At 52.3% G+C, this 24,596-nt stretch overlaps 3 protein-coding genes across 5 annotated transcripts in view; 1 reads left to right on the top strand and 2 right to left on the bottom strand.

The window, feature by feature from the left end:
• Positions 1 to 681: 681 nt before the first annotated feature.
• Positions 682 to 9,595, bottom strand: NAT14 (N-acetyltransferase 14 (putative)). Of its 2 annotated transcripts, none has more exons than XM_072607692.1 (2): positions 9,256 to 9,595; positions 682 to 2,036 (listed from the first exon to the last, which is right to left on the bottom strand). In XM_072607692.1, exons 1-2 carry the CDS (start codon positions 9,325 to 9,327, stop codon positions 1,491 to 1,493), a joined length of 618 nt encoding a protein of 205 aa, XP_072463793.1. In that variant the 5' UTR covers positions 9,328 to 9,595; the 3' UTR covers positions 682 to 1,490. The 2 variants fall into 2 exon arrangements, with proteins under 2 accessions (XP_072463793.1, XP_072463791.1); XM_072607690.1 differs by lacking the exon at positions 9,256 to 9,595 and adding an exon at positions 8,675 to 9,216.
• Positions 9,596 to 10,175: 580 nt separating this feature from the next.
• Positions 10,176 to 14,400, bottom strand: ZNF628 (zinc finger protein 628). The gene is made up of 2 exons (XM_072607667.1): positions 14,242 to 14,400; positions 10,176 to 13,600 (listed from the first exon to the last, which is right to left on the bottom strand). The coding sequence occupies exon 2, from the start codon at positions 13,593 to 13,595 to the stop codon at positions 10,437 to 10,439; it is 3,159 nt and encodes a 1,052-aa protein (XP_072463768.1). The 5' UTR covers positions 13,596 to 13,600; positions 14,242 to 14,400; the 3' UTR covers positions 10,176 to 10,436.
• A 1,324-nt stretch (positions 14,401 to 15,724) lies between these two features.
• BRSK1 (BR serine/threonine kinase 1) overlaps positions 15,725 to 24,596 on the top strand; it is a 26,954-nt gene continuing 18,082 nt past the window's right edge. For both annotated transcript variants that reach the window (XM_072607670.1, XM_072607671.1), the window contains exon 1: positions 15,725 to 20,416. The gene's annotated coding sequence lies outside the window, so the exon portion shown is untranslated. The remainder of the gene's footprint in view (positions 20,417 to 24,596) is intronic.

The raw sequence follows: 24,596 nt of genomic DNA, 5'->3' as shown, positions 1-24,596 counted from the left end.
GCTCTGCCTCAGTGGACCTCCCTCTTCCCTCGGGTCCTTCCCTCTGGGTGTCTCCCACTCCTGCCTATCTCTCCAGGTCTCTGCTCCTGTCCCACCCTCACTGTTTACCACAGCAGCCCCTCTGCTCTGCCCTACCCCACCATCCATGCCACTAGGGGAGAGGGTCAGTTGATGTCCAGATAATGGTCCAAACCACAGGGTTCAGCCTCCAACCAACAGTCACTTGTTGAGACAAGAAAGAACTGCAGGGCTGGAGGGTAAATGGCCAGACCCAAGCTGCAGGTCCCTGTCCGAAGGCGGGGGAAGGCCAGGCTGCCCTGAGATAGCCCCAGGATCGAAGGGGCGGGGAGAGAGAGTGGCTTGGTGGGGCCCAGGCTGGAGGGGGAGGAAGGGGAGTGGGGCGGGGGCAGATACTTGGCCCCCAAGCTCAGCAGGCAGATGTGGGGTGGAAAAAATGTGCTAATGGGGAGCGTGAGTCATCAAGGTTGGCAGGGGATGGGCCCTGCAGCCTGAGCTCATCTCAGCCTGCCTGGGGCCTGGGTCTGGGGTCTGGGGCCTGGAGCACCAGTGGCTCAGAACTCCCTCCCTCCCCGAATATTAATGTGGCTCCAGGGCCAGACAGGCCTGGAAAAGGGGGCTGGAGGACCTGGAAAAGGCATCACAGCAGAAGGGAGGCAGGCAGTGGGTGGGAGTTTCAGTTTATTAACAATGGGGATAAAAACAGATGTGAGGGGAAAGGAGGAATGGGAGGGGAGAGAGAGACCCAAGGCAGAGACGAAGGGTCATCTCAAGGTGTGGGGGAGCCAGGGGGTCACTCTGTGGGTCCTCAAAGCAGAGGGGAGTCATCCTGGTAGCCAACTGATGGAGAAGGGAGTCCAACCCCACGGGACGGTCCCCAGAAAAGGGGAAGATCACTGATGGCGCTTGGTAAAGGATCCTGGGCAGGGTGCTCTGGGAAGAGGGAAGTCTTGCTCAGAGGGGTCCAGTGAGGCTAAAGGTTAACTGAGGGGGGCGAGAGCAGGAGATCCTGTGTTTGCAGGGGCCTTCAGTGAGTCTGAGGGAGGGATGTCTGAGAAGGAACTTCTGGGAGGAAATGGGATGAGAACCTTGGGAGATCTTGGCAGGGCACAGAACCACAGAATAGTTGGGGTCGGAGGACAGAGCTACCCAAAGGCAGTTGGAGGCTGACTGCCTGAGGACCCCCACAGTGGACAGGGGAGATATGGGGGGTCATCAGAGAGTCACTGGTATAAAAAGGAGCAGCCAGAGGATGGGCCAAGGGTGATCCCCCACATTTAATCCTGTGAGGTGGGCAGTGCAAGTATCCTTTCCCCCAGTCCTTAGGGGGTGATGGAGACCCAGAGGGAAGGACTAGGCCAGGGTCATGGACTAGGCCAGAACCAGAGCTGAGACTTGAAAGCATACAGGTGTCCCGGATGGCTCCATCCTCCCTGAGCCAAGGCCAGGTTGCGGAGAGGACACAGTGGGCATTAGAATTCTTTCGTAAACTCCCTCACAAATATGTGTCCCATCCAGCCCCAGCCCCCCTCAGGATGGTAGCCCCTTCCTTCCAGGAGGGCAGCGGCTCCTCGGGCTCCTACTGGAGCAGGAACTATGAGCTTTGCTCTAGGGCCCCCTGCCTGGCGGGCCCATGCCTGGGCTCGGGCCTCAGCGAAGGCCAGCAGCTTCGTGGCCACACCACGTCGACGGTGCCAGCGGGCCACGGCCAGGCGAGCTACGGACAGGCTGCTTCCACTGGTCCCGGGCCTCAGGGCCAGGACCCCGCACACGTCATCAGTTCCCCACACTGCCACCCAGGGGCCTCCTAGGCCAGAGTCTGAGGGGAGTGAACCCCATCGCATCCGCACCATCAGCTTGAGAGCAGCCACAGCCAGGGCGACGGGCAGAAGCAGGGCCAGGGCGAAGGAAGCCAGGACAAAGCGGAGGCCACTGCTGGCAGCGGCCAGGAGCAGAAGGGCAGGGGGCCGAGTCAGGGCATGGAGGGCCACGCGGTTCTCTGTGTCTTTCACCCCATCCTGAGGATAAAGGGGCACAAGTCAGGGGTACAGAGAGAGATGGCACTCACTGGTGGGGATCCTGGTGGGGAGGGGCTGATGGGAGAAGGCTAATGAAGACTGGGAAGGGGCACAGGCCAGGGCTGGTGAGGATGCCCTCTGAAGGATCCGCTGGGGACAGGGCTGGTGGGAATATTCAGGGCGCAGATCAGCCAGTCATCAGGTTTTAATGAAGCACTTACTATGTGCTAGACTTCAGGCTAAGCCCTGGGGAGATTTCTGGAAGGGAGGGCTTTGGGAGGGACCCATAGTAGGAAGCCAAGGTGGGAGGGAGAGAAAAATCTGCCTTTGGTTCATTGAAAATAAGTTATGTAAAAATAGTGATGGGGAGTTCCTGGTGAACTTGGGGGGTGGGGCTGGGTAAGAGCCAAATTTGGGGGGTGGGGCGGAGATCATGGTAGGTATCTCAAGGGAGGCAGAAAGGTGGGGAAAGGCCAATGGGAAGCTAGAGGTGGATGAGGTTGTGGAGGGAGCCTGAGAAGGGGTGGGGTGGGCCCCCGAGGAGAGACCTGAGGAAGGAGCAGTGAGCAGCCTGGTGGAAACACTGGGGGCCCTGGGGGGAGGGGATAGCTGGAATGCTAAGGAGAAGAGCTTTTGGGGGGAAAAGAGGCCTAGGTCCAGGCCAGTGGGACTGAGAAGGAGAGGTTCCTTTTTCCTCCTTAGGTCTGCAGGAAACGGCTTTCTTCATTCTCCTCCCGGCTCAGTCTCCTCTGCCAAATTAACTGTCCCATCCCAGGATCTCTCTATGGCCTTCCATACCTCATGGCTCCCTCCGGGCCCCCCCTTTCCCTAGCTCTCTCGGCCTCCTCGTCAGCTCCCAAGGGTGCAACAATCATCCCTACACCAGAGACCCCGAGTCCTCAGGCTAACCTCAGTGTCTTTCCTGATTGTCAGGCCTGGATGGTTGACTCTGTCCATCCCATGGGCATCGAGTCTGACATGTCTAAAGCATAACTCATCTTTCCTGCTCTATGACCTCACTCGGGGATCTCTTCTGCTCCCATGGATTCAATGGCCAGCTAGAGATGCCTGGGATTTCCAGATCTATGTATCCAGCCTGAAGCTCTCTGCTCCCATCTCCAACCCCCTCACAGAAACCTCGACTGTAAAGGTCAGACATCTTTACTCCACAAGCCCCCACAGAGCTCATCATCTTCTCTCCCCAGCCTTTCCCCTACTACCTTCCCTATTACTGTGGAGAACATCATTATCCTCTCGGGCCCTCAGGCTTAAAAGCTAGGTGACATCTAGGATTCCGTACTACTTATCACCCCCATATCCAAGTCCTGGCCAAGGTCTGTCCATTTCACCTCCTCTGCATCTCCCCAATCCACTCCCTTCTCTCCTCTGACCCTGCCCCACCCTGGTGCAGGCCCTCACCCCCTCATGCCTGGACTGTGGCAACAGCTGCTGGGAGGTCTGCCTGCCTCTGTCTCTCCCTAAACTCCACAGTCCATCCTCTCTTCCATCACTAAAGGGATTTTCCTGAAGTGCAGGTCTCATCATGTTACCTCTCCTCCTTAATAAACTCCAGTGGCTCCCTATTGCTTTCAGCATCAAGTGGAAAATGCTATTTAATTTTTAGAGCCCCACCTCCACCTTTCCAGGCTTCTTACACCTTGTTCTTCTCTATGTAGAGGCAGCAAAGGTGGCTGGGTAAGGCACTGGGCTTGGAGTCAGAAAGACCTGCGTTCAAATCCAGCTTCAGATAATCATTAGCTGGGAGGCCCTATTTGCCTCAGTTTCCTCACCTGTAAAATAAGACTAATATCTTTGATTCCTAATAAGGATCAAATGAGATAATATTTGTCAAGTACTCAACTCCACACCATACAGAGGCCCATCCCTGTCCCTTCTGTGTGATTGTGTTTCAGACAGGCCAGCTCCCCTCTCTGGTCATTGTTACTGGCTGTCTCCCAGGCCTAGAGCTCTCTCCCCGCTTCCTGGCTGCTTCCTGGCTTCCTTCACATCTCAGCTGAAGCCTGACTTTCCCCATCATCCTCCACCTTGGGCCTTCCCTCTGGGATTACCTCCAGTCTCCTGTTGGTACCTCCTTGTTTGCATCAAATGGTGAGCTCTTAGGACAGGGAATGGGGTTTTTCTTTCCTTGTATACCTTGTATACAAGCCTGGCAACATGTAGCAGCTTAATAAAAGCATGCTTACTTGATGACTTTTCCCACAAATTTATCCCTTTTCCAAACGGGCACCACCATCCCCCTGGGACATCCCCCGCTTGCCACCTCAGTGGGGACTCCTCACTCTCATTCATCCCTCACAGTCGATCCGTCACTTATTTTTCCGCTCAGATCATCAGCTCTTAAAGGGCTGACATAAGTGAGAATAATTGGAGGTCCCACTCAAGGAAACATATGTATCTTCCTACCTCTCACTGTGACTCTGAGGACTAGGACAAAGCCATGGCTGGGATTTGACTGGATGAGTGTAACTCCTCCGAAAGAAACAGGATGTGTCGAAATGTGTTGACCAATTTCTTATGAACCAACTTAATGGTCAGTAAATAGAAATACGTCAACAGAGGAAGAATGAGAAAGAACTGAGAAACTGTGAGCTTCTGACAGGCAATCTCCTTTGTTAAGAAGATAGAGGCGGCCCTGGATGTTATAAAGCTATCCTCATGTACAGCAGAGTGGGGGAGGATGACAGAGTGTTTGGGTGAGGGTCACCAGAGGGAAAAACAGAAGAGATGTTGTAATTGGAGTACAGGTAGTATAGACCACCTGGACAGAAGAAGTTAGCTGAATGGCTTGGGAAACTGGTTACAAGACTGGCACCAAGATAAGGCACAGTAATGATGGGGGACTCTCAAGAGTCAGACATCTGCTACAGTTCTCTCTCTCCCCTTCTCTGTCTCTCCTCTCTCTCTCACCCCTCTCTCCTCTTTTCCTTCCTCTCCTTACTCTCTTTCCCTCTCTTCTCTCTTTCTTTCTCTCTCTACTCTCCTTCTCCTTCTCTTTCCTCCTCTCCTTCATTCTCTCTCTTTACCAAAAGGAGATCAGCTACTGATAAGTTCTTGACTTGCCTTGGTGATAATTTCATCCTCTTTAAAGGTAGAAGAATAAGCAAAGGGAAAAATACTTTTCTGAATATGATCTTCACTAACAGGGGAAACTAGTCACTGGGGAGGAAGTGATGGAAACCGAGGGCAACGTTACCTGTTACTGAGAAGAGGAAAGTCAGGTATAGACTGAGAATGAATGCCTCGATTTAAAGTGAGCACATTCAAAATGCTTTCAAAAAAGGGCCAGTAAGGATCCCATGACCTAAAATGCTCCAGGGCAAATTGGCTCAGGAGGGATGGGAGATGCTCAAGAATGAAACTGTGAAGATAGAAATGGGACATTCCAATGACGAGAAAAAATAAAATTTATTTGAGGGGAAGTATGGAGCTCACCACCCAAACTAGATTATTAGAAGAAATATATGAGAATAAGGCAGATGACAAAATGACTGTAAGAGTGCAGCAAAGTCCTGTAACAAGTATCAAAAAGGCTAAAGCTCAGGGGTAGTGAGGTGGCACAGTGGATAGAGTACTGGCCCTGGAGTCAGGAGGACCTGAGTTTAAATCTGGTCTCAGACACTTGACACTTACTAGCTGTGTGACCCTGGGCAAGTCACTTAATCCTGACTGCCTTGCACAAAAAAAAAAAAAATGAAAATGAAAATTTTGAAAAAAAAGAATGCTAAAGCACAGAATGGCCTGAGGCTGGGCAGAGGTAGCTAAAGACACCAAAAAGGGCTCGTTTAGTTACATTGGGAGGATTGGGAAAGAGTGATTTGCTTGGGGCAGGTAGGACCCTGTTAGCTGGCAGCAGAGAGAAGGGCTGTTTTATTCTAAGTGCTCATTTTATCGGCCAAGGAGAATGACCTTGACTCTGGGAATAAACGGTCACAAATGGCTGACAGGGAGTTAAAACTCAAGATCAAGAAGGAAAAAGTTGACCTTGAACTCTTAAGTCATGTGGGCCAGAGGAACGCCATTCCTGAGTCCTGAAAGATCTGGCAGCTGTGACTGCCAAGCCTCTCCCAGTGACATCTGAAAGTGGAAATGGGAGGTGTTGGAAGACCAGAGGGGGGTGAATGCTGTCATGACAGAATCTGAGAATAAGCCAGGAGCTTGCTTTTGATTCCTAAAAACTTTCTAGAATAGCCCACTAAAGGGATGGCTATCTCAAAAGGGGAATGAGGATTACAAAGAGATACTACAGCTCCATTAAAAACATGTCATAGACTGATATCCATGATACATGGGGAATGGATTCCAATTTCTGAGAAAAAATAGATAAAGGGATCAAGCAAAGTAATATTTGTAAAGCACTTGGCACAATGCCTGGAACATTGTAGGTGCTATATAAAAACTGATTCCCTTGGTTTTTCCTTCCCCTTCAAAGGATTTGAAGAAGCCTTTTGCAAAGGAAGAAATCCAAGTTATCAACAGATATGCAAAAATGCTGCAAATCACTCTTAATTAGAGAAATGCAAATTACAACAAAACAGAACAATGCACTTCATACCCACCAGATTGGCAAAGATGACCAAAAGGGAAAATGATAAATGCTGGAGGGACTGGGCATCAAACGGGTACTTGGTGTGGTGTTGTTGGAGCTGTCGTTCTGGAAAGCAACTTGAAATATGGCCCCCAAAGTCATTAAACTGTGCCTACCCTTCGACCCACACATACACTACTCGACCCCAAAGAGATCAAAAAGAGAGGAAAAGGATCCATTGATACAAAAATATAGCATAGCTCTTTTTGTTACAGTAAAGAGCTGGAGATGGAAGGGATGTCCATCAACTCAGGAATGGCTGAACAAATTATGATACATGAATGTGATGGAATATTGATGTGGCATTGGAAATGCCTAAAGGAAGAGTTTCAGAGCAACCGGAAAGCCTTGCATGAAAGCAAGCAGAACCCGGAGAACACTGTCTACAATAATAACCATTTTGTAAAGAGAATCAGTTCTGAAAGACTTAAGAATTCTGATCAATGCAATGATCAACCATGATTCCAGAAAACCGATGAGGAAGTGTGAGACTGACCTCCAGCCAGGGGAGATGGACTCCAGGTGTGGAGTCTGATGGACATTTTCAGACACAGCCATCTGCAGATGAATTTTGTTTGATTCTGCGCATTTGATACAAGGATTTCTTTCTTTCTTTTTTAAAGTGGGGCAGAAGGAGTCTGGGAGAGAAAAGGGCTAGTGATGGGATTACCCACATTTAAAAAAGAAAAGAAGATGGTCATTCTGGATTAACCTCATCTCCTTTTTGGGCAAAATTGCTAAAAAATGGTAGAGGGAGAGAATGCTGTGACTCTAGCTTAAGCAGTGTCAGGTGAAATCGCCCACACTATTTTTGCAGCAAAGATGGAGAGGAGAGGATATTACAGTCAGATGGCTTCAGAACTGGCTGGGTGATAGGTGATCAAGAAGTGGTTGTTTATAGTTCATCAAAAACAGTCTCCAATGGAGTGCTACAGGGATCTGTTTGGGGCTCCAGGATATGTCTTCTATGGCTTGGATAAAATGGATGCCATGCTTCTCAAACTTGGAGACTGCACAGAGTGAGGAGGGATGGGTGGCCAACTGGATGGTCAGGATCCAAAAGATTCTGATGGGCTCAAAAAATTGGACTTAAACTGAGAAGATGAAACTCAGTAGAGATGAATGTAAAATCATCATGCTAGGTACAAACAAGGTGACAAAGATGAGATGAGATGGGCTGTGGTTAGACAGTAGTTTGTCAGAAAATGATCATGGGGGCTTAGTGAACCTTAAGCCCAAAGGAAGTCAACAGAAGGATGGGATACTAGAACACACCTGGGCTTTGTGGAAAAAGTCAAGGACCAGGAAGGAGGAGGTGATAACCCCGTGTGCTCTGCTCATCTGAACAAGGCTTGATCTGGAATATTCTGCTTTCTTCCAGACAGTCCCATTTAAGAAGACAATAATGAAGTAGAGGAGATTCCAATTTGGGGCAACCAGGATGCTGGAGGTCCTCTAGGACATGCTGCAGGAAGACTAGCTATACGACTGGACACATTTAGCTTGGAAAAAGGATGACTGAGGGGGGCTGGATAGTGGTTAAGGACAGGCAGGAAGAGTGAACCCCAGAGGAAAAGCTCAGAAAAGCTGCTGAAAGGTTGGTTCAGGTTCCCCAAGGAGAATGCAGGGTTGTGTCAGAGGCAAAGGGCTGCCCTTCCTGGGGGGCTTCAAACAGGGGCTGGGGGATTCCCACTGGCCAGGGGAAGAGCTAGGGGCCCTGGAATCCTCAGATCCTGTCCCACCCTTCTCCTCTCCCCTCAGCCAGGCACAGTGTCCTTAAGAGCCTCCCCACTCCTGACTGGATGAAAGCTGTCCTCTCTTTTTCCCTTCCCTGCCCAATCCACTCTCTGCCCTGCTGCTGACATCGGGATGTTCCTGAAGTACAGCTCAGACCAATCACCCCTTGCTCTAATCTCCAGCTGCTCCCTGTAGACTCGGGGATAAAATCTAGACTTTTCAATCTACTGCACTCCAGCCAAACTGAGTAACTTGCTGCTCCCAGAGCACCAGATGTCAGTTCCTGCCTCCTTACCTTTGCCCAGGCTGCTCCTCCCACTTGGGACGCCCTCCGTCCTCCCCTCCGACTGAGTTTTCGCACCGCTCCCTACAAAAGGCCTTTTCCCATTCCCATCGATGCTACTTTCCACTTTAGCTACTTTGTTTCCAGTTGGTGCCCAGAATGTAAGGCAGCTTGGGGGCGGGGCAGCGGTGTGTGTGGCGGGTCTGGTCCTTGTCCCCCTGAGACCGAGCACGGTGGCTGGCTCCTGGTAATCTCTTGCAGAGTGGGCATGAATGAATGAGAGGCTGGGGGGAGGGGAGGGGACACGGCCGACGAGGGAGGGGCTGCGTGGGCCCGGACAGGGGGTGTGTGGCTGTACATGGCAGGGATCTGCGGGCCTGCTGGGGGAAGGGCTGGTGGGCATTGGCGGGAGGGTGACCCTGGTTCAGCCTCCTGGGGGTGGCACGGGGGGAAGGGCTGGTGGTCACTTTGTGGCGCGGCCCCCGTGGGGGCACCTGGAAGGGAGGGAGCTGAGTGGCTTGGGGCCACCTAGCCCTTTTCCCTCCCCCTCCCTTTTCCCCCGCTCTCCCCCCCTCCCCCCCCAAGCCTTAGACCTTCAGCAGCTCCACGACGAGGGCTTTCTCCTCCTCCCGCATTTGCCTCACGGACAGGTGGTCGGGGGCCATGTCACCCCTGCGGGCGCCCCCGCAGCCCCGGGAGCTGAAGGTCCGTCTACCTGCGGGAGAACGGGAGGGAAAGCCCCTCCCCCCGCAGCCTCAGGAATGGTTCCCTCCTCAGCTGTGCTCCCCCTCCCTTTGGAGATAATAGTACCTCCCCAGCGACCTCCGCCTCGGCCGCACACGGCACCCCCTTCAACAATGGGACCGCCCGGGTGCCCACGTACCCTCTACTCCAGTGAGCAATGGTCCCATCCGCCCCGCCCCTGCAGGGGCGGGCACCTCTCCCACCTGACCTGTGGCTCCGACCCCCTCCACCCAGGAATGGACCCGCCCGGCTCAGGACACCCGCCCTTTCCCTCCCGTCTTGGGGAGGGCAGTCTTTGGAGCGGATGGAATATTCCATTCTAGACAGAGGGGGTACCTGTCAAGCTGATGGGTGGGAAGTCAGCTGGAGAAGCTGCGGGATAGGTGGGTGGGACATCTCTCGGCCATAACCCCAAGCGCCGAAGCCCAAGGGGTGCTTTGAAATCAATTTAGCCAACTAATGCCCCCCTCCCCCCCATTTTACAGAGGAGGAAACTGAGGGCCCAGGCGGGGCAGCTGCCTCCGCTGGGGGGGGGACGCGGCACTCACCAGCCTCGGGAGCCGAGGAGGCCGCATCCTCTCCATCCCTTCGGGCAGGGGATGGGGTTGCTAGGCAACCCCCAAGGGAGCTCATTGGCTGTGGCCTCGGGAGCGGCGAGGCTTGGCAGGGCGGGGAGGGTTCCCCCCACCTTGGGCGCTTGGGGCCTCAGTTTCCCTCGAGCTCCGGCCAGGACCCACCCCAAGCCCCTGGCAATGACAGAATCACAGGCTGCAGACATTTAGCTCTTTATTTTACAGAGTGGGAAACGGAGGCCCAGCAGCCCCGGGCAAGGGACGAACTTGGCCAGGGTGGGCCGGTAGCCCCGGCAAGGGAACGGCTGGCAGGGTCCCGTTGTTGCCAGACTAGGCTTCGGCACCACAAGCCCTCTGTCCATTCCCAATGAAGAAGCCAAGGAGAGGAGATGGGCTTCTTTATTGGTCCAAGGCCCCCAGCGGAGGCTGAGGGGGAGAGGCCAGCCCCTCCTGCCTCCTCAGAAGGTGTGCACCAGCTGCACTGCAGGCAGAGCCTGTACTATGTGAATAGAAGGCAGCCCTGGCTGGCCAGCCCCACCAGGGGGCCCCACTGCTGCCCCGGGTACAACCTGGACTACCTGTGGGCTAGGCCCAGCTGATGCCCCAGCGGGCATGGAGGCTGGGCTGGGAGGTGGAGCCAGCAGCTGGAGGGGGGCCCCTGGCACATTCTCTACAAGGTCTGAAGGGGCTGCTGGGGCACTGCGGATAATAAGGAGTTTCTGAGCCTGCGGGCCTGGGGCAGGTGACTCTGCCAGCCCTGGAGGGAGGGTCTCAACCCCCTGTACACAAAGCCTGGTCTGCTCCCCATCAGCCCCACTCAGTACCAGGACACTCTGCAGGCCCTCGGCAGTCTGTAATGTCTCAAAATGTACATCCTGAACCACAGTTCCACTGCTGCCCCCACCCCCATCACCTGAGCTGGCATCTCCTCCTGGCCCAGAGGCTGTCAGCAGCTCCTCACCTGCCCCACCCTGCACTACAAGCAGATTTTGAGCCTCTGCTGGTGCACTGGATACCCCAGGGCTGGCCAGGGGGCTGGCCACTGGCTGGAGCTGCAGGGAAACATCTGGGGTGGGGGCCAGGGGCTGGAGCTGGACTGTGGTCACTTCCTGTGATGTTTGTAGGGGCTGCAGTTGGACTGTGGTCACTTCCTGTGATGTTTGTAGGGGCTGCAGTTGGACTGTGGTCACTTCCTGTGCAGGCTGGAGGGGCTGCAGTTGGACTGTGGTCATTTCCTGTGTGGGCTGAAGTTGAACTGTGGTCACTTCCTGCGTGGGCTGTAGTTGGACAGTGGTCACTTCCTGTGTGGGTTGTAGTTGGACAGTGGTCACTTCCTGTGCAGGCTGGAGAGACTGTAGTCGAACCCCACTTGTTTCCTGTTGCCCCACCTCTCCACTGGCCACACTCTGTAAGACAATGAGGCTTTGCCCCCCACCTCCACCAATGCTACCTCCGCCTCCCTGTCCCCCAACTGCCCCAGGCCCTGGGAGCCAGACCATCCCAGCCCCTTGGCCCTCCCTCCCACCATTCTTTGGGCCCTTTCGGGTCCTAGCCCCAGAGGCTGGCAGTAGGATGACCTTGGGCGTGGCTGGGGGTGGAGGAGGAGGTGTGGGTCTGGGGGGCTGGACACTGCTGGGGATAAGTTGGAGACCCTGGGCTGTCTGAACGAGGAGGAAGGTCTGAGAGTTGGCTGGGCTTGGCCCTGCCTCTAGTGATAGTGTGGCCTGTAGGTGGGGTACAACATGGACGTCCTGGGTGGCCGGAGGGGCCGTGGCCGGGGTGGCCGGAGGGGCCGGGGCATGTGTCCGGAGGTGGCGCTGGAGATAAGCAGCCATGACAAAGCCACGGCCACAGATGGTGCAGGCAAAGGGCCTCTCGGCCGAGTGGGTCCGCTGATGGAGGAGCAGGTTGGAGGAGTGCGTGAAGGTCTTGGGGCAGAGGGGGCACCGGAAGGGCCGCTCGCCGGTGTGCACCCGTTGGTGCTGCCGCAGGTTGGAGGTCTGTGCAAAGCTCTTGCCACAGACACCGCAAGAGTGAGGCCGCTCACCCGTGTGCACATGGCGGTGGCGCCGCAGGCACGATGTGTTGCGGAAGGCCTTGCCGCACTCCCCGCATGGGTAGGGCCGCTCCCCAGAGTGCAAGCGCAGGTGATATTGATAGTGGGAAGACCACTTGAATGTCAGGCCACACTGGGCACAGGTAAAGGCACGCAGGCCCGTGTGCACACGCTGATGGATGGCCAGCAGTGACGAGCGCTTAAAGGCCTTGCCGCACTCCCCGCACGGGTAGGGTCGCTCCCCCGTGTGGTCACGCATGTGATAGCGCAGGCCCGAGGAGCCCTTGAAGGCCTTGCCACACTCAGCACACTTGTAGGGCCGGTCACCGGGTGGAGCCGGGGCCAGAGCCGGGGCTGGAGCCTCCTGGGGACAGGTGACCTCAGCCGCTTCGGCCTGAGGAAGTGGACGCCCAGCCGCTGCCTCTTCAGCATGGGCCCGCTGGTGGGTCAGGAGGCTAGCCAGCTGGGGGAAGGCCCGGTCACAGCCGCCACAGCGGTAGGCTGGTGCCCCGGCCTGCCCGTGGCTCTGCTGGTGACGAGACAGGCCAGCAGCTGTCTTGAAGGCTTTGCCACAGGGTGAGCAGGTGAAGGTTGTGGGCTGGGCAGTGGCTGCCTCCACCCCAGGCCCTGGGCAGGGCTGATGCTCGAGGAGCAGGGCCTCACTGGCAAACGCCAGCTCACAGCCCCCACAGCGGTAGACCAGCTCTACTGTGGTCTCAGCCGCAGCCAGGAAAAGTTCGGGAACCACAGCGGGAGGTGGAGGCGGAGGCAGAGGTGGAGGGGAGGCCTCCACAGCATGTGTCTGCAGATGGCGCTGAAGGTAGGCATCGGAGGCAAAGACCTTGCCACAGGGCTCACAGCGGTGTGTGGAGGAGGCCAGGGCTGGCCCGTGGGTCCGCTGGTGGAGGAGCAGGTTGGAGGAGTGTGTGAAGGTCTTGGGGCAGGCAGGACAGCGGAAGGGCCGCTCGCCTGTGTGCACCCGCTGGTGCTGCCGCAGGTTGGTGCTCTGGGTGAAACTCTTGCCGCACACCCCACAAGGGTAGGGCCGCTCACCTGTGTGCACATGGCGGTGTCTGCGGAGGCTGGATGAGTTCTTGAAGGCCTTGGGGCAGTCTGGGCATGGGTAGGGCCGTTCTCCTGTGTGCTGACGCAGGTGGTACTGGTAGTGGGAGGACCACTTGAAAGCCAGACCACACTGGGCACAGGTGAAGGCGCGCAAGCCGGTGTGCACGCTGCGGTGAATCTGCAGCAGAGATGAGCGCTTGAAGGCCTTGCCACAGTCTGGGCAAGGATAGGGTCGCTCGCCTGTGTGGCCGCGTTGGTGGTAGAGCAAGGCTGAGGAGCCCTTGAAGGCCTTGGGGCAGTCCGGGCACTTATAAGGTCGCTCTCCTGTGTGCGTGCGCTGGTGATGGAGCAGGCGGGATGACCACTTGAATGACTTGCCACACTCCCCACACTCATACTGGGCCGGGGCCGGTGGGGGGCCGGGAGCGGGGGGTGCCTGCTCCCCTGACCCCTCGGTGGATGGAGCTGGAGCCATGTCCAGGTGGGAGCCCACCATGGCACCTGCAAGGATCAGAGGGTCAAGAAGCTGTTATTAGGTGCCTTCTGTGTGCCAGGGAGAAAGGGGGGGAGACACATGAGTCAGTATGGTAATGGCGCCTCAGGGGGAGGAGGAGCCTAAGGGAAGGGAAAAAGGGAGAACCTTTCAGGTAGGGAGCCCGGGTGCATGGGCAAAGGCATGGAAGTGGGAGATGAGCTGTCACATAAGAAGAACAGGAAGGAGGCCAGAGACTCCACGGGAGCTTAGAGTTCGATCCCTTCTTTGTCCTGAGGAGGAAACTGAGGCACTCAGGGGGCAGCACATAGCCTCCCAATGGATCCTGGGACCAAGAACTTCTGGGCCCCTCGTTGGGCCTCAGTTTCCCCTTCCGCAAATGCGGGCATTCGCTGCTCTCTCTTCCCATATTCCCCCATAAAGCCTTTGACCCCTTTAAGAATTTGATAGGCGCCTTTAAGAGGGCAGATTATTTTCCTGCCGACAGAAGAAAGATCTGCGGGAAAAGACTCCCCCTTAAGAACAGATGTCGGCATTTGGCTTAATCCCGCCCCTTCCGGCCACGCCGGGCACGCCCTTCCAGGTCCCCTTCCTCCCTTCCCAACAACTGCCCCCCACCATCGGTTTTCTCCCTTCTTTGGTTTCTTACCTGCGGCTTCAGGGGGAGGGGAAACTGGGGGCCCTGAAGCGGGGGATGCCGGGAAGATGGGAGTTCCGGGAGGACCGGGGAGGGAGGACAGCCTCCCAAAGGCCCCCGGCGCGAGGCAGCCAAGCTTGATCGGCAGCGGCCGCGCACACAAACTGCCTCCCTCATGCGTCACTGCGCATGCGCGAACTTGCTTGACCGTCCCGAAGGCTTCTGGGAATGGTAGTCCCAGTTCATCTCAATGGACTGCCGTGCGCATGTGTGATCCTAGATTCTGCGTCTAGGCAACCTAAATGGTTAGGCTCCATCCCGCTGCAGGTCGAATCACTGCGCAGGCGTAATATTCCGCAGGCCGTTGCCGCGGCGCCTTCAGAGACTTGTGGTCCTTCATCACTCCGTCTCTTGCGTCGGTGCGCGTGCTCACTTGCGAGTTATTGTCCCGGCTTGGTTCTCAAATCTCGTGTGCCTCCGACGCAAGCTCGCCCAGTGATGAGAACTAAGCCAGGGACCATTGCGCACGCGCCCTTTTCACTTTGCCAGATGGGGCGCCGCGGCCCCCGTGCGTTCTGGGACTTGTAGTTCCTTCGGAGAACCGTCTGATGGCTGACTCCCCAGCTGGGGATGCTGGCGCCCAGGCTCCTGGGGCCCCTTAGGAAGGAAAAAGTTGGTGGCTCAAGAGGAGGTCGCTTTGGACTCGGTTGCCTTAGAGCTGGTCCCAAGTGCCCAGATAAACGATCTGGGATACCATTCTGCCACCTTCCCGAGTCTCACTCCCCGGATAATTCGCAGTGGTCAAAGTGGAAAGTCCAAAGTGGGCGGGTGTGAGAAAAGCTGCGGGCCAAGGATGGGAGTCTGGAGTCACTCCCAGACGCAGGTCAGAGCCCCCCACGCTGCCCCCATGGTCCCAAGGACCCGTCTCGTGTTCTTGCCTGTCTAGTGAAATTCTCACGTCTGGAGGACGCTCCTCCCCCCACCCCCTCCGGCCCCCCGGGCCTTTCCTGGACAGCTGCCCCACTATCCGGCCAGAGTGGAGCCCGTGTGCTTCCCCACCCCGCACACAGAATCCCTGTTCGCTGATGGTGCGGAGGAGCCTTGGATGGACTGGAGCCTGCGGGCTTGGAACACGGTGGCCTGCTTCCCGAGCCTTCTCTGGACCTCGACATCCACCTCTGTAAGGGCAGAATGACACTGGTGCTCCCTCATAGGCGGAGGGGCCCCTGTGTCACTTAAACCGCTGCGGGGGATCGGCCCCTGGATCCTCTCCGTTTCCAAACCCGGTTCCACAGCCCCCTGCCCCCGTCACCCCCACCTTCCCGTAGCACGTGGAACCCAGCAAGACCCGTCGTCGCAGCTCGGCTGCTGAACTGAAGGAGCTGAAAGACGCACCCCTCCCGGTGACACACTGCCCACCTGCAGGGAAGCGTGGTGAGTTTCGGTTTCTGGGTGGTCGCTCCAAGCTTCAGGTATTCTCATTCTCCTACCCTACCCTCTCCCCCCCCCCCCCCCCCCCACACACTACTTACACCCTCTGAATTAGAAGTAGAGAAAGCCTGTGGGTCATGGATATAATCTGCTGGCCCTGGAGTCGGGAAGACCTGAGTTCAGATATGACCTCAGACACTTAGCTAGCTGTGTGGCCTTGGGCAAGTCACTTCACCCTATTTGCCTCAGTTTCCTCATCTGTAAAGTGAGCTGGAGAAGGAAATGGAAAACCACTCCGTCCCAAAATAGGGTCATCAAGAGTTGCTGTGAGTGAACAAGAACACATAGGTAGAACTCCCACCCTTTACGTCCACAGGCCCTTCCAGTGCCACATTTTCAGGAGCCTGTTCCAGGGGCCCCTTCACAAAGGACACGACCTGCCTGAGGCTTCAACTTGGCTTCTGTTTGCCACATTTCCACTCTCCCCACACTCTTGGTGGGAATGCGGGGGGAGGTTCCTTGCTTCAAAGCTTCATTAGAAAAGGTGGCCCAGCGAGCCAAGTGGACCTCAGAAGGAGGGACATGGCCCTCTGTGTTGTCCTCTCCTGAAAATCTAGCCTGGCTTGAAACTTTCTGTCTAGAACTCCCAGTGGGGGAGCACCAGGGATTTCTCCCTCACAGGCAGGAGTTGTGCTGGTTCCAAGTACTTGCCCTTGTTGCCTGAGTCTGTGCTTCAGGCTCCAGCCTTCAGACTCCAGGTTTTAGGCTCCAGGCTCCTGGCTCCAGGCTTCAGGTTCCAGGCTCCTGGTTCCAGGCTTCAGACTCCAGGCTTCTGCCTCCTGGCTCCAGACTTTAGACTCCTGGCTCCAGACTTCAGACTCCAGGTTTCAGGATTCTGGCTCCAGGCTCCAGACTTCAGACTCCTGGCTCTAGGCTTCAGGCTCCTGGATCCAGGTTTCAGGCTCTAGGCTTCAGGCTCCAAGCTTCAGGTTCCAGCCTCCTGGCTCCAGGTTTCAGGCTCTAGGCTCCTGGCTCCAGGCTCCAGGCTTCAGGTTTCAGACTCCAGGCTTCAGGTTTCAGGATTCTGACTCCAGGCTTCAGGTTTCAGGATTCTGACTCCAGGCTTCAGGCTTCAGGCTCCAGGCTTCAGGCTCCAGACTTCAGGCTCCAGGCTTCAGGCTCCAGACTTCAGACTTCAGACTCCAGGCTCCAGGCTCCAGACTTTGGGCTCCAGGTTTCAGGCTCCAGGCTCCAGGCTTCAGGCGTCTGGCCACTTCTCTTGTTTTTGGTTGGTGACATTGAAGGCTCCTGGGTCCCTCCAGAGGTGGCCCCTGAAGCCATTAACTGCCCAAGTCCTGGCCTGGCAGGCTAGGAGCGGGTTTACCTGAGGGGCAGCAGGTGCTCTTATTATCCCCATTTTACAGTTGTGGAAGCTAAGGCCGACAGAGGCTAAGTGACTTGCCTGGGTCACATAGCCAGAGAGTGCCTAGGGCTGGATTTGAACAGAAGTCTTCCTGATTCCAGGCCTAGTACTCGATTTCTCAACATGACTGCCTCGAGAGTGTGGGAACAGAACTTAAAAATCATTTTACCTTGTGGCTGGAAAGACTGAGTCCCAAGCCCAGATGCCAGGGACAGTTGAGGAGCTGGAAAGCCAGCCTCTTGGGCTGGGGAAGCAAGGGGAGAAGGAGGGAGCTGGGGTCAGTGGAGACCTGGAACACTGAGTGACTGGTCATCGGATCCTTTTCCTTTAGGGCCTCAATTTCCTTTTTTGTGATGTGAGGAGGTTGGTCTCTTCCAGCTCCTCATTCTTCAGTTGCTCCTCCTGGTGCAACTTTGCACTGTGATTATCAGTTGATAGGGGTGTATGGGGTATTCAGGGGAACTAGCACCTCTGTGGGAGGACTGTCAAGCTTTTTTCAGGGCTGCTTATCTGCCTTTGGGGTCACCCAACTCTCACCTGTGCCTCCAAGAAGCTGTAACATGCCCAGTGACCATGCCCTGATAAAACTGTCCTGGCAGAGGGACTCAGCCAGGTTGTCTACCCCAAGCATGTAAAGACTTCTCCAGCCCAATGGACAGATAAGAACAATTTGTAACAGCAGCCGTGAGGGTGGCACTTAGAGGTCGGTCAGCCATCAAAGATGCCAGAATCATCTGCTGCATCCTGAGCCATCGACAGTCTTCTGGACTTTCGTGTTGTGGCTGGACTTCAGTTGACAGAGAGGCTGACAACTCTGTGCAGCTCTGCCTCCGTGAAGTCCACTTCACCAGGATTCAAGACAACTCTGTGACATTGTTGGACATTTTCGAAAAAGGAAGATGAATGACAAAAATCAGCTGATATCAATTACTCAGCCAGACTTAGCTTTTAGAAAGCAATACATCCAAAGTAAAGTCAAGTTAGCAAGGATTTATTAAGCATTTAATATATGCCAGGCCCTGCTCTGGGACTACAAACCAAACATAGGAGAAAAGAGACATTTCTTGCCCTCAAGGGGTTTACCTTTTCCTTTTCTAAAGGTAAAAGACAGCACATGAAGGAAAACTGAAGGGCAGCGAGGAGGGTGTGATGAAGAAGGCAGTTCAGAGAATCGGGAACGGAACCTGGAAAGGCATGAAGGTCCCCTGCTGCCCTCCCTCTTACTCCTCCTCAAGTCTATGAACATTCTCACCCAGGTGTGTGCAGAGGCTGGGGGAGACCATGCAGCAGATGAGGTGTCTTGGAGCTCCATGGAGTCCTCCTGCTGGGGGCCTTCAAGATGTCTCCATTAAGGTGGGGCTTTCTGGTAGGCTCCTTGGAGAGCTTTGCATCAGCTTTCCTGATTTCATCCAGACTATCCTTGGCTTTCCATGCATATGCTGCTGTCCTCTGTACTGGGCATGCTTCTTGGGGATCAATGAGAAAATGGAAGTCTAAAACCTTCTAGTCTTTTGATGATCTGGAGGTCCACCCCTGGTTGAGGGGATGGGGAGAAGGAGTCAATCCCAAGAGGCTCTCTCTCCTGGCTTGCCACTTGCTTGGATCTCCAGTTCCTGAGACTAAGTGAAATAGGGTGCTTCTCACCCCACCTTTAAACTCAAAATGCTCTCCTTCTGTATCTCTACTCCCCATCAGGAAACCCATTGCCCCTTCAAGTACCACTGCCTTCCAGATGCCTCTCCTAGTGCACCCCCCACTTGTTGGTTCTTCTCCTATCCCTGTAACTTGTAAAGATTTGGTATATATCTTGTATTAATTTTCAGCATATATTTGCTCTTCTGAGTATGTTATAAGCTCTTTGAGGACAGAGATTGTTTTTGTCTTTTCCTAACACACAAGAAGGACAGAATCAATGCTAACTGAATTGAGATGAGTTGAATTGAATGAAGAATCTCCCCATGCACTGCAGGGGATCTGAGTACTCACCCACAAAAGTTCCCTCAATCACTTTAGGTGAGGGGATACATGCATTGAACATTCAGATCCATTGAACGTGGCCATGGCAACTCTTGCTCCTCTTGTGGCCTCCAACCTTTGACTTTTGACATTTCTGATCCAGCAACACATCCCTCAGGGCTCCCAGTGCCCCGGCATCAGGCGCTGACCTGCTTTCTTCACAAATCGGGGACCCTCTGGACTTTATTTTTAACTTTGTTATACTTAAATATTTAAGTACTTTATCATGCTTATTATTTTAAAAAATATTGAAAACTGATGGTTTTATGTCATTTTTATTTCCAAATATTTCTCTTCATTGTGTTCCTTGTTTTTTATGGCACACTAATATCCTATGACATTTCTCTACCTCATCGTGTTTAACCCTTCCCCACTAGATGGGGGGAGTATGTATTTTGTGGCCAGCCTTACAAAAAGGACTAAGTATTTTACAGACCTTATTTTCTGACACTGACTTCCTTGGGGCATGCTCCATGGAATCCATGGGTTAGAGGACATGGAGATTTTAGCCACGTTTTTTAAAGCATATTTTCAAATTTCTTTCCAGAATGATTCAACATATCCACAGCTCCACCAACAGGATACGAGTGTTCCTGTTGTTCCACAAACCCTCCAGCATTGACTCATCTTTCGTCAGCCTTGACAATTTGCTGAGTGTGAGGCTAATCCTCCAGACTACTTTAATTTGTATTTTTCTCTTTATGAGTGATTCAGAGCAATCCTTCATGTGGATACAAGTAGTTTCAGAGAATCACAGAAGTGGACTCCAGTGAGCATCTGTGGTCTAGCCCATACATGAACAGAATCCCAGCAGTAACACATCTGACAAGTGGCCAGTTCAGTCTTTTCTTGAAGTCAGCCAAGGAAAGGAAGCTCTCCACCTTTCCGGGCAGGCCTCATTTTGGACAACTCCAATTCTTAGAAAGTTCTTCCTTACATCAAACTCCAACCTGCCTTTTTTGACGTCTGCCCATTTCTGCCTTTGGGGCCAAGGACAAGCCTAATCTCTCCTCTATGTGATAGCCCTTCTTATCATGTCTCACTGGGGTCTTCTCCACATTAAATGTCCTCAGTCCTTTCCACCAGTCCCCATGGGACATGGACTCAGGGCCCTTCACCATTCTGGTTGCCTTTTTCTGGACACTTTCCAACTTATCAATATCCTTCTTAATCTGTGGCGTCCAGAACTGACAGCCCTCCGCCCTTCAGATATGGTCTGCCGATGACAGGGGACAGTGAGACAATCACCTTCCTAATCCTAGGAGTTCTGCCTCTGTGTTTGCCACCCAAGTTGGTGTTTCCTTCTACATCTGACTGGTGAGTGAATTGAGCTTGTGGTCCACTAAAATTCCCAGATAGTCCCCCCCGCCCCAGAGCTATTACTGTCTAACCACACCTGTTCCAATCTGAAAGATGACTTTTTTTCTACTGAAGTATAAGATTTTACTTTGATTCCTATTGAAATTTCACCTGATTAGATTCAGCTCTGTACTCTAGCCAAAATCTTTTTAAATCCTGACTCTGTCATCTTTTTATGTTAGCTTTCCTTGTCAGCTTTATGTCATGTGCAAATGTGATGGCCATGCCATCCATGCCATTATTGACATCATTGACTGAAATTTTCAGCTACAGAGAGCTAAGCCAGGATTCCTAGGGCCCTCCACTGGAGACCTTCCGACCACAGTAACACAGAACCATTACTCTTTGCATCTGACTGGTGAATCAAGCTAATTATAGTCTGTCCCCTACTCTAAATCATTCCATCTTCTCCACAAGAAGAGTATGAGATACACTGTCAAAAGTTTCACAAAATCCAGGGGAACTCTATCCACAGCATTCTCCCACCTACTAGCTTAGGGCAGGTAGGTGGTATGATAGCTAGAGCATTGGACCTGGAGTCGGGAAGACTCCTCTTCCTCAATTCAAATCTGGCCTCAGATTTACTAGTTGTGTGACCCTGGGCAGGTCAGTTTACCCTGTTTACCTCAGTTTCCTCATCTGTCAAATGAGCTGGAGAAGGAAATGGCAAAATCACTCCAGTATCTCTGCCAAGAAAATGCCAGAAGGGATCACAAAGAGTCAGACGTGACTGAAAGGTGACCCAACAACAACTAACTTAGTAATCTTGTCAAAAAAAGATATTTGATTGGCATAACCTGTGCTTGCTGAAGCAGCTTGGCTCTTTCAAATCACTGCTTCCCTTTCTAGGTCATCACCACCCTCTTCAGGGATCTATTCTAGAAATTTCTGAGGAACTGAGGCAAAACTTTCTGACGTATAGTTTGCAAAATGTTCTCTTTTTTGAGAATCAGGACAATCTATGCTCTTCTCCAGTACTGCTTTCCATCATCTTTGAAATATCACAGACTTTGGTTCAGCAGTGCATAGACCAGTTCTTTCAGGACCCAGGGATATAGTCCATCTGGGCAAGATAAGTAGAACTCAAGGACCTAAAATAATTCCAAAGGACTCATGATGGAAAATGCCATCAACATCCAGAGAAAAGACTGTCGAGTCTGAATGCAGAGCGAAGCAGACTATTTTCTTTTTTGTTTTATCTTGTTTCTCTTTCTCATGGTTTCTCCCATTCATTATCATTCTCCTGTACAACATGACTAATGTGAAAATGTGTTTAATCCAAATATATATGTAGAGCCTATATCAGACTTCATACCATCTTGGGGAAGAAGGTGGGAGGGAGGGAGAGAAAATTTAAAACTTTTGGAAGTGAATGTTGAAAACTGAAAATAAATAAATTAATAAAGAAAAAAAGAAAAGTGAAAAGAACAAAAAAAAAAATAAAATGGGGTTATTTAAGTAAAAAAAAAAAAAAAGATGAGTAGAACTTTTCAAGGTCAGTCAGGTAGTAGAGCACTAAACCCAGGGTCAGAAAGACCTGAAGTCAGATCCAGTAATTCACTTAACCTTTATCTACCTCAGTTTTGTCATCTGCAAAATGGGGATAGTAATAGCACCTGCCCTGCAGGGCTGCTGTGAGAATCAAGTGAGGTAATATTTGTAAAGCTTTTTTGCAAACCTTAAGGTGCTAATTAAGGTGTTATCATCTTGGGTAACAAATCTCTGTGAGTCATTTTTGTTCTCCCATTTCCAGTGTAGACAAAATAGACTGAAAACTGAGCAGCTCTACCTTCTCTCCAGGATTGTCATCCAGCCAGCCTGAACAAAGGACCTTTCCCTTCTTTCACTATCTTTTGTTTCCTCCCCAAATAGATCTTTTTTGTTGCCATTACTTTCAGAATTACTCATTCCTACCCTCTGACCCCTTTTCCGTTTGGGAACAACATGTTTGTTAACTCCCTGTATATATTAGATACCAAGATTTTTTTCTAAATTTTCCTTTCTTATCCAAGCTGAATTGATTTCATTCATGCAAAAGCTTTTTTAAGTTCATATAATCAAAATTAGACCAGGTGGCTTGCATAGGAGAACCCAAGTCAAATCTGACCTCAAACACTTACTAGCTGTATGACCCTGGACAAGTCACTTATCCATGCTCATATCATTAAAAATCAGAACTTTCTGTCCTTGTCCACATCCTTCCTGTGGAATTTCTCCTTTCTGTCAAACAACGCTTTTTAGTTATTGAATATAAGCGATCAATTTACTGTAGTCAAATAGTTTTATTAGCCGTATTAAGAAAAAAAAGGGAAAATTGTTAAGCTTGACCCATTTGGAAACTTGTGCCTCTGGCCATCTCAAATCCTTCCACTTACCTTTTTGGAGATCAGAGATCAGGTATTTAGGGAAAGGCCTGAAAGCTCCCTCACTAACAGATGGTGATGAGAGAATGAAAGACAGATATGTTTGAGGTCCCACCTATGGTCCACAGAGGACAAGCCAGAGACACAGAGGATGTGTGGGGAAAGAAATTTGTTTCTCCCTCTCCACCCTTACCCATTTCTGGCTCCTTACTTCATTGGATGCTATGACAGTTGACATTCTCCAGCACTCAGGATCTCAGAATCTTCTTGGCTCTACTTTTGCTCCTGGCCTGGTTATTTTTGGCAGCAGTAATGCCAAGATGCTGTAGCATTGCAGTGGCCACACCCGGGTAAACTGCCTCAGCAGATGGGCAACACCAGGCTATGGGTAAGCGACAGGCCTCAAACCTCTCAGTGAGATTTCCCATGATGGAATGGGTGATGAGAACCATTTTTTCCAGTGGCACTGAGGCTAACAAGCAGGCACTGTGGAGCGCTTAGAGCTTAGTCTAGCATCAAGGATGCCAAGGTCATCCACTGCATCCTGGGCCACTGCCAGCTGTCTTGAGTGACTCAGGAAGAGAGTGAGGTTAATGACTTTATGCAGCTCTGCCTCCCTTCAATCCAATTCATGCACCTGTGGTGCCATAAGTTCTCTTTGAAAATGAAGGCCGAACAACAATCTTAGCACTGGCTGCTCTCTTGCCTCTGATCCTGGTCACTATAGGTAGAAAGAAATAGGAGACATGGTCACCAATGCTTCCTGTGCTCCCAGTCCCAGAATCTTAACCCACCCTCATCATTGCCTGTCTCTCACGTGGCAACTCACGAGTCTACCTCCCAATGTCCACTGCACAGGGTCAGAGAATCAGATACAAAAGCTTTTTGCAACCCAAGGTCAGAATGAGTGACAGGAAGTCCTGCTTCAGGGCAAAGAAAGCATGAACTAGGGAATCCCAGACTCATAGACCTTTGCAAAAAGATCTCTGAGACTTCCCATTACCCTTTAGTTTTTTGGTTTTTTTTTTGCTCTGTGACAATATCTTCTTAGCTCTCACAGAGATGAATCACCATTGTAGAAAGTGACTCCATCAAGTATCTCCATATGCATATAATAAGTGTGTATGTCTAGGTCTATATGTTCTCACCTTGTGGGAAGGCTTAAACTAGGTGGACAAGGACAAGGTCCACCTAGCTCAGGGCCTGGGCCAATGGGGCCGGAACCTGGACAGCCTCAAACTGTCCCTCAGCAAGGGACACAGAGACAGCAACGACTGAATCTGAGAAAGAAACTCAGGCAAGAAATCACTAAGAGATCAAGAGCCTGAGTAAGAGTACAATGACTGACTTCCAGAGCCTGAGATACTGAGATAGAGATCCATAGAAATCGAGTCAGAAGAGTTGGTATAAAGCATCCCCCACCAAAGTCTAGGGCAAACTCTCACAAATACATACTGAGTCCAGAGGAAAGTAGGCTCAAGCCTAGAGAGCCCATATGGCAGATGGTGTAAATCATAGCTGGGTGGATGGAAATCTTTTTCTCTTTTCATAGAGACCACATGAAATTCCCCTTGGGTGCATGTATTCCTACCTGATAATGATTTTGTAGTTTTTCAGTCGTATCTGACTCTTTGTGATGCCATTCTGGGTTTTTCTTGGCAAAGTTCCTGGAATGATTTGCCATTTCCTTCTCCAGCTCACTTTACAGATGAGGAAACTGAGCAAGCAAGGTGAAGTGACTTGTCCAGGGTCATGTAGCTAGTGTCTAAGGCCAG

The sequence above is a fragment of the Notamacropus eugenii genome, chromosome 5, assembly GCF_028372415.1.
Source record: "Notamacropus eugenii isolate mMacEug1 chromosome 5, mMacEug1.pri_v2, whole genome shotgun sequence".
NCBI lineage: Eukaryota > Metazoa > Chordata > Mammalia > Diprotodontia > Macropodidae > Notamacropus > Notamacropus eugenii.
This window is presented reverse-complemented; position numbering and strand designations above follow the sequence as displayed.